The sequence below is a fragment of the Condylura cristata genome, unplaced genomic scaffold (assembly GCF_000260355.1).
Source record: "Condylura cristata isolate star-nosed mole 26May11 unplaced genomic scaffold, ConCri1.0 scaffold00023, whole genome shotgun sequence".
Classification (NCBI taxonomy): Eukaryota; Metazoa; Chordata; class Mammalia; order Eulipotyphla; family Talpidae; genus Condylura; species Condylura cristata.
This window is the reverse complement of record NW_004567124.1, coordinates 29,366,837-29,376,321: the sequence shown is the minus strand read 5'-3', so window position 1 is coordinate 29,376,321 and position 9,485 is coordinate 29,366,837. Positions and strand designations below refer to the sequence as shown.

Here is a 9,485-nt window from a genome sequence, read left to right as displayed (position 1 = left end):
ATTTATTCACACAACTGAGGTACAGGCCAGAGGTGCAGGGGTGATGAGAGGATTCACCAGAAACAGAGCAGGAAGCAGAACAGGCATATGGATGAAGTACACTGCTGAGGGGAGCAGCGGGAGGTTCAGGAGAGGTCTTCTGTGCCATGTGGGTTATCTCTGGGGCCAAGGATGGAACTAAAGCTGAAGTGGCTTTAGCTTCTTAGTGCTGTGCTTTAATCCTCTGTGCCACCCAGGAGGGCCCCAAAGCCCTTTGTAAGCGAGGAAAAGGGAACCAAAAGGCTACATTGTAGGTACTGACCCAGGGTCCATGGTCTTGACTGAGGAAAAATCCACTTCAAGCTCACTCGGTAGTTGTTGGCAGTATTCAGTTCTTGTTGAGCTTTTGCACTAACCGCCATCGTCTCTCACTAGCTGCTAACAAGCTTCCTTCACTTCCATGTCATCTGAGCTCCTCTCAAATGGAGTTTGTTTTATGAAAGTACCCAAGCCAAGAAGGCAGGAAAGAAAGTCTGAAAGCAAGATGGAAGTCAATCTTTTGGGGTATTTTTTGTTTTTTTAATTTATTTATTTGTGCATACAGAACTGGGGTACAGGCCAGAGGTGGTGCAGGGGCAATGAGAGGATTCACCAGAGATAGAGTGGGGAGCAGAACAGGCAGATCAACAAAAGACACTGCTGAGGGGAGCAGTGGGCGGGTCAGGAAAGGTCTGCCGTGCCATATGGATCACCTCCGGGGCAGGGATCAAACTCACGCTGAAGTGGCTTTAGCTTCTTAGTGCTGTGCTTTAATCCACAGTGCCACCACAGAAGGCCCTAGAAGTCTTTTGTGACCAAATCACAGACATGCTCCCAGGCCCCCATGACTTTTGTTGTAATTCTTTGTTAGAAGCAGACCCTGGGCCCTTTGCACACTCAAGAGGTGGGGATCACACACAGGCATGAATCCCAAGAGGTAGGGATCACTAAGGCGACCTTAGAAGTCTGTCTACCGCTGCATCGATTTGTTGCAACATGGCTGCACCAGTCCTCATGTAGATAACAGTGGCTAGACTGCTCTCAGTAGAGGGAGGCCTAACTGGGACCTGCACAATAGCTAAGTATCTTTCCTTCTAAGTGCTTTTCCCTTCACTTTTTTATTGGGAAGATGAACCTTGTACAAGTTAGAAATTGGTTAAGTATCTTCACACTGCTTTAATGTCTCTTAACACTGCCCACATCACAGAATCTCCCTCATTATGCTGTCCACCTGTACACAGCACATCCAATTATCAGATGTCAAACCAATTTCCCCTGATCTTGTCAAATTTGATATTCTTTTAAACAAAAACAGTTTTGTTCCCCCCATGTGATTATAACCTTGCATTCCATCTACTGAGAAAATAAATAATAACTGGATGCTATTTTATTATCTATATTTTTTAAATATATTTTTTTTCTGCCTGAGGATAGTGACTGGTGTGCCTAAGAGTCTTTTACAGTATCTTCTTAACCTTTCTAGAGCTTTTGTCCAAGTTTGAGGATTCCTGAGTTCTCAGGATAGGGGTCAAAAACTTAAATGCCCACAGGGACCAGGTGGGCAACATATGTTGCATGGCATAAAAAGAGAGATGGATCTTCCCTACTTCTTTCTTGAAGCATAAAATTCTCTGAGGTTATTTTCTGATCTCCCAAGTTTCACAGACTTGTGAATACAGAGAAATAGGTCTCTATAATAAGAAAACTCACGATGCAGGCATGATGATGAATGACATATGGCATTCATCTGGCACTGAAACTCAGCATTCAGGAGTAACAGAGAATGGTGGAGACTGTGGCAAACCTGAGAGTGGATGTCATCTAAAAGGAGTAGCTACCCCTTAGCCCCAACAACTTGCTGCCGTATCAGCTGAATTCTTAAGACCTCCCGGAATATATAGCATCTTATATAAAAACACCAAGTTTTTGTGTCAGCTTACATTTTTTTTTAAGTTGGTAAAAGCCCAGCCTTGATTTAATAGATTCAGTCACAGAAATGTCACTAATTTGCAAGGCAGCTCACTCCATGTATTCAAAAGCTATAGTTTTGGGAAAACTTTTTTCATGTTGAATCAAAATCAAAATTTGATTCTTGATTACTTTCAAGTAAGCTAAGTCTGCTCAAGAGCTACAGCATGAACCTAATTCCTTCTCCCCAGAGCTCTCTAAAAATCAGAAGATGGTAAATGACCATGTTACCACGCTAAATGCTCACTTCTAGGTCATATCTGCTCTGTTACTCTGAGTATTTCAAACACTCTGGAACTTCTCCCCTGGGTCAGTTTTAGACTAGAGATGTTCCTCTTCAAATATGATACCAGACACCCTCCAGAATGCTCTAGTTGTGATCTAACCGGTGCAAGGGGCATTTCCTCTCTTTTCCTGGTGAAATTCTAAGTCCATGTTCTGTGTAGTAGACTGATTGCTATATCACAGTGAGACAGTACACCAGACTGCCTGGATTCCAAAGCAGCATCATCCACACTTTAGCTATGGGAACTTTGGCAAGATACTTTCTCTGTACCTCAGTTTCTTCATTTACAGAATGAGGACATTACAGAATGTTCATCATGGTCACTAATGAAAATGCCAAATCATGGCAATGACTAAGTCCTGCCAGCATGCCATCTCTCAATTGCCACCAACCATCTGATTCTATTAGGACTGTTACTACTGTCTCAGCCTTGAGGATATCTGACATGTGCCAGGCACTGTACTAGGACTGGAGGACACAAATATTGATAAAACATGGGCTGTGGGCTTTGCCTTCATCGGTTTCACAATAAAGCAAAGAGACAAAAAAAAAAAAAAAAAGATAACCTAGAAATAAGTTCTGGGAGACAAATATGCACCAAAAGCCCAAGGCACTCCCGGCTTTTGTTCTACAGCCGCCTATTTAATTTCTCTAAATACTCTAAAATGGAAGGAAACCAGAGAAACACATTTCAAACACATTTATAAGGTTGTCATTATTTATGAGGAACTTCATCCTTCATACCCTCAAGGTCTGTCATGGCTCTTAACTTTCACCTCCCATTTTTTTCCAGAGGTATTTGTTATTTTTGCTAATTTGCTGGTGTTTATTTGCAAGCAAAATTACTTGTTCAGATGTCAGTCACATTCCAGTCTCTGCTCCACAGGAGTTTTTCAAATACATTTGGAGTATTTGATCTTATTACTTGACCATGAGTATCATAACCTTAAAATTATAGCCAACTTTGAAATGTGTTTACAAATCAGTGCGGATATCTATCTACAGCCATTATCATGTCCCTGCCTAGAAAAAAGGGCTGCAATCCCAGTAGCAGACGCCGCCTCTGCTCTGCACATCCTCTCACTCCCAGGGACTCTGTTTTCTCCTAAATACCATTAATAGTCTCTTTAACTTTCATTAGTTACCTAGGCTATGTTTGCCCTCCCAGTGATCTTATCTTGCCCAGTAGTGCCATAATAAATGGGATAGGCATCAAAAAGATGAAATCAGGGCCCTCCCTGGTGGCGCAGCGGGTTAAAGCACAGCACTGAGAATCTAAAGCCGCTTCCGCATGAGTTCGATTCCCTCCTGCCCTGGAGGTGACCAACATGGCGTGGCAGACCTCTCCTGACCCGCCCGCTGCTCCCCTCAGCAGTGTACTTCGTCGATCTGCCTGTTCTGCTCCCCACTCTGTCTCTGGTGAATCCTCTCACCCTCCACATCTCTGGCCTGTACCCCAGTTCTGTATGAATAAATAAACAAATCTTTAAATAAAAAAAAAGATGAAATCATTCAACCCACCAGCATGTATTTGACCATGTAAAAATTCCCTTGATCCTATTTTCCCCCAGGTTTACACCTTTTCAGAAGGAAGCATGAGAGGCATACTGCTTCGGTTTTAAAATTATCAACCAAAATATTCTCTGCTGTTAGGAATTGATTATATAAAACTGCGTAACGTGGTCAGTCTTTTTATAAACAGGATGTTGAAAGGTTAAATTGCCAGCATCTGATAAACTGGAATTTGAGTTGTCAGAAAAAGTCCAAAACACACTAAAGCTGGTATTGTGAACAAGACCAGATTTTATTTTGCCATTAAATATCCAAACTTGTCACCTTTTTAAATTTCCTATTTTTTATCACTCAAAAAGCATACAAACCCGTTTATCTCTATTGACAAAAGAAAGTTGTGTTGCTTCTCTTTTTATTAATTAAGCACATGACGTTAATTAGTACTTCTGAGCCAAATGAGAGGCAATATTACCTAAGTTAATATATTTCCATCCAAGAGCTAAGGTACAAAGATTTAGAGAGCTGCCTTCTTAGGAGCCTTTGTGTACATGTACTGAAAACAGTTCCTAGGCCTTCGGAACTACATTCAAAGGGTCCTAATTATAAGCCACTGCATGAAATGTGCAGATGCACAATCTTGCAAAACCTTTTCAAGTTGCCAATTTCATCTGTTGCCTCAGAAGTGAAACAAGTCCATTTTCTGGGGCATTGAGGTGTTCCCCAGTCCAGCTTTTCTGCCTAGAAAATGCCATTTTCGTAAAGAGCTGTCACGCTCTGTGTCCTTTGGCTTATGATTTAGCTGTTCAGGGGAAGTGCACACTGCTCTTGCCCTCTCCATGCTGGTGATATGTGTTTTTGTTTTATTAAATCTTTAAAATTCTGGGCTTGTTGTTTATGACCCCCATATATTCTTTTGTTCTTTCCTGTGACTGGTGAGATCACATTTTTTTTCCCACCCTTTGTAAAAATATTAGTGCCATGTTCTAAAGAACATCATGGTCTCCAGAATAGCTGCATGCTACAATGGAGAGATGTGTTGAGCTTATTGTTAGAAAGCCCAGGTCTAAGTTTTACTGCTAGGAAGGTTGGAGACTGCTCAGAAATGGTCACTAGAAACCCAGATCTTCCCATTCTTGCCAGATTTGTTTTGACAAATCTGAGATCATTTGATACTCATCACAGAGCTTTTTGTAAAATAAAGATTTCATGCCCAAAAGTAGATGACTGGATAAAAAAGATGTGGTACATATATACAATGGAATATTACTCAGCAACCAAAAAAGAGAAACACATGTCTTTTGCAGCAACTTGGATGGAGCTGGAAAAGATCATGCTTAGTGAGATAAGCCAGAAAGAGAAAGAAAAATACCGTATGGTTTCACTCATAGCAGGGGTATAATGGACCAGGTGGAAAATAACAAAAATAATGAACAACCATATACCAGAGGCATTTTGTGGGGGTGGAGTGGGGAATGGGATCAAAAACGGGGTCGGGGGAGGGAAGTGCACAGGATTATGGTGATGGCACATGGGTGACTTGGTGATGGGAAACCCGCGGGGATTACAATTGAGATGGAAAAAAAAATGTACAAAATGATGTAAAAATAAACTTTTGTAATAAAAAAAAATAAAGATTTCAAATGGAATCCCAGTTGCAGACAGTTTATAATTAAAAGTTACTAAGAAGCCCTCGGTAGCAGAAGCAAGTTCTCCTCCAGTTCTGACTTCATCCTGTGTGCATTTTAGCTCTGGGACCTGTTCACTGTTTGCCACAAATTGCCCAGTTCTTCTGACCTCAGAGGAAGTCTCCTCTGAGACAATGAGGAAGAAGAGTGCATCTGCAGTGAGCCCTGGGCTTAGCTACATGTCTCAGGGCTCAGTGGGCCATGCAGTCGCATCATACACAGCTTTTGCATTCCTCTAGCAAGTGCAGCTGTTAAGTTGCCATCTTAGGGTTCTACCCTGCGGGGAGGGTATGCAAAAAGTCTGAACTTCTCTTTCATTCAACTTGGCTACTCTACTGATGTGAATCCCCAAATAAACCACTCCATGACATCCAACTGAACTTGTTCTTGTGCATACAGTATCTTTCAGCCCATCCTGTGCTGTTAGTTTTGGCAAGTACTCTACAGCATATAATAAATCATGGAAGGAAAAGCTTTTTGGCCTAGCCTGGTTGAGCTTGCTGTAATGTCAGAATACAGAAAGCAGTTCTGTTTTTAGACATCCTTTTACTAACCCAACATTCATAATTTATGATTTCACTGTAAAATTCCTGCAACACTACACCAAAAGTAGTGCTGCCCTTTAATTAAGTACTCTCAGTAGGAAAAACGTGAAACTGATGTGCAAAACATCTCTGTGTTCACAGTGATTGATAGTGATTACATCTTTATGAACCCAGCCTAGAGGTCTCAACTTCCTGATGGGTGAAGTCGTCTACAGGGCTACTTCCTGAGTCTGCCTGGCGGGGATAGTCACCACTATCCAGATTGTAGGCAATTTGGAGGCCCTGTTTAGAGATACTGAGGGTTAAGCCTACATCTGTCTATCCTTTGTCACAAGTCTACATGACATTATTCCTCACTTTCCTGATAAGGACCTATGAACAAATTTTATGCCATGTATGCACTTAAAGAAGTTGTAATACAGAGAACGAAGGGTGAAGGAGAAGGTGTCTTTGAGGGATCCCAGTTGTCCTGTGTGTTCTTTTTTTAAGACTAGGATAAATGGAGGAGAGAAAAGACTTTGGCCTGGTTGGTAGGTGAACAGAACATTATAGCCAGACATGGCCTCGAGCTGTTCCATTTTTTAAATTTATTTTTCAAGTATTGTTCTCCTTAGTTGAAAATAGGTAAGTTTGAATTTTAAAATAGCACTCTAAGCGATAGGAGACTAAAATCCAAACCTGGTGCTCCCTAGCTCATCATTGCTGTTTTTGATGCTGGTTTTATTCTTCATCAGCTAAACAGTTACATCATAATAACCTTCCAGAAAGGTGATTAGGGCAGTGCCTACATCTGAAAGGAGTCAACTCCCTTGAAAGAAATGTGACAAATCCATCCATGGTGGTAATATTTGGGTTCCATAAATTCTTTGGTGTAAATTAAGCTACTTTCAGTCACGGTCCTACAAACCAAGGGAAAAACTTTGTGCAATAATATCACTCAATTGCCTTACCAGTGTTTTAGAGATCATCTTTTTCTGGAACTGTGTTGATACTACCTGTGTATACTATTTTCTCTTGCTTTTGTAGGTTCGGGCCGGGCTTGGTCATCTATTGGTATGGATTTATCCAAGAGCTGGACTGTAACCGGGAGAGGGGCATCCTGCTCAAAGCCTGTTTCCCTACGGACATTATCACGTTATGCCACAGCATAGCTTGACCCCGGTAATCCTGGAAGAGAAGCCAGGAGGAAAAGGTGAATCCGGAAGCAATGTGACTTTCCTGCAGCGTAAACTGCTGGCAACATCTGCCCTGAACTTCAGCTGAACTCTTGCTGCTCGTGGTCACACCACTACCTCTTTAGACAAACATATCAAGAGTTTCTGTTTTCCTTCATCCCTTGCTGATGTGAACAGCCAAGAACTACAGACACAACCCACTCATTATCAGCATTTCTGTCTCTGTCAAACAGTTAGTTTATAGATAGTCATAATCTTTCTTCCTTCCGGATGGTTTCTCCTTGTATACCGAACAAAAGGAAAAATGTGGAGACTGAAAGGTGTGATTTTTCAATTCTCCTCCCAGTTACCGAATCACCCTCTTACTTTTTTTCTAAGCCTCCTTTCATTCTCTCTCCCTCCCCCTTTCTTTTCATGTACACTCATAGATACCCAGTGTTGCATTACAGTCTCAGAATGATCTAGCCCAATCCTGGGAAAGCTGGAGACCAGAAGTCTGGAACTGCCTTTCGCTCTTACCTGCAGGGCACCAGCCCACCGGATGGTAGCCTGTGGGCCTGTTTGTTTTGCCTGGTCTCTACTGTTTCCTAACATCTACTGCATGGACCCAGGTGACAAAATACACCTGATGGGAATTTCCTCTTTTATGATACTTATTTGAACCCAAATATTCTCCAATTGTCTCTTTTAAAAATATTAATTGCACTGTGGCTGGAAAACATACTTCTTTGGAATGGGGACTGAAGGTAGAAGATTGACATTCAGTGCCAAGAGTTGACAAGAGTTAAGTTTGAAACATGGCTCGTTGTCAGTATGTAGGGTAGTCCGTATTTTTATGTGTAAAGTCTTTTAAAAGCACATTCTGTGCACTGCTTTGTATCTGCATTTTTATACCCCATAATTGTATGATATCTGAGGTATTAGAAATACTCAGCTCTGAAGGATTAAGTATACTAGCAATAAACCCAGAGCAATTTTCAAATAAGTAAAATACCTTGTAGTTGTTCATTTTAATTTATTCACTTTTTAAGTGCAAACCAAATTTCAATCTATAGCATAACATCCATAATTCATTATAAACCTATTTTAGGAGACATCGAAAATTAATCTGTACCCAAACACATATTTAAGAAAATGTCCCCTTGTTGGCAAAGCACAGTAACTTTTATAGTTTTGAATAGTTGAACTTGGACATCTTAATAAGAATGTAACTTTTATAAACACCTTTATAATATATTGCTTGGTTCTTTCAAAAGACCAAATATGCTATCTGTCCTTTTATTCACTTTGCACCTAAAAAAAGGTCTGCTTGCTGTTTCTCCTTTTGAAGAACATAAACATACTGGGTCCCAACGTGTTGGATGTTAATTCTATGTAAGTTGGATTAAACAACAAAGAAAGTGGTAGAAGGAAAACAGACCAGTAAGGTGGTTATCAAGCAAGCATCTGCTTCAGCATAAAACTGATCATGCAGATTTTGAGTAAACTAGAATGATTTGAAACCACTTTCCATTGGCTTGTTACACACAGACATTTTAAACAAAACTGTTTTTGAAAGGAATTTTCATGGCATGTTCTAAACTTTTTCTTCATTGGGAATAAATTACATATATCTGCACAGATGTTGAAAATCCTGTGAAACCCTTTGTTTGTTTTACATTGAACAAATTTCTAATGAGGGTATACAAATAAATTAAAAAATACAAGAGGTGCTTGCATTTCGTATTCATTCTGCTACCCGGTGCCCTGACATAATGTGTTACAAGAAGGCAGTAGTGGTTTCTGGGAAAGGTATGGCCTCCTGTTTCTGAATGAGGTTTTCAAATTCAGCCCTTTCATAAAAGTAGGAAAGAAACCAGCATATACTGTATACATACTACGATAAAGTTACAAGTTATTCAAAACTAAGCCTTTTTCCCACATGAAAACCAGTGCAACATTAGAGTTGCCACTTTTTAATTAGAGGTGCTGGGGGAAAAGGAGTTATTTTCTTAAGCTGGAAGCCTACAGCCTCCTTTTAAAAAAAACTATTTTATATTAGAAATACTTGTGTTATAACTGCTTGTTTATTTGTTTGGTGCTTTTTTGGTTTGTTTGTGTAAACTGTATTAACAATCCTGGAATGTAGACATGGAATGACAACATATTTTTATTGCTGTCGTCATTAGAACATTAACGTGAAAGCCAGATCTTGTTTTATGGAGCATTCTGCAAACTGTGCTAATGAATTATGTCAAGCCAGAATGCAGGAGTGTGAGTAAAACGTGAAATTAAATGATGTTCCTGTGGCATATGT

At 40.4% G+C, this 9,485-nt stretch overlaps 1 protein-coding gene across 2 annotated transcripts in view; it reads left to right on the top strand.

The window, feature by feature from the left end:
• The window catches only part of LOC101631677 (chromosome unknown open reading frame, human C15orf41), a 218,347-nt gene extending 209,534 nt beyond the window's left edge, over positions 1–8,813 (top strand). For both annotated transcript variants that reach the window (XM_012728507.1, XM_004687938.2), the window contains one exon: positions 7,041–8,813. In XM_012728507.1, the coding sequence (XP_012583961.1) occupies positions 7,041–7,170 (130 nt within the window). In that variant the 3' untranslated portion in view covers positions 7,171–8,813. The remainder of the gene's footprint in view (positions 1–7,040) is intronic.
• The last annotated feature ends 672 nt before the right edge of the window (positions 8,814–9,485 follow it).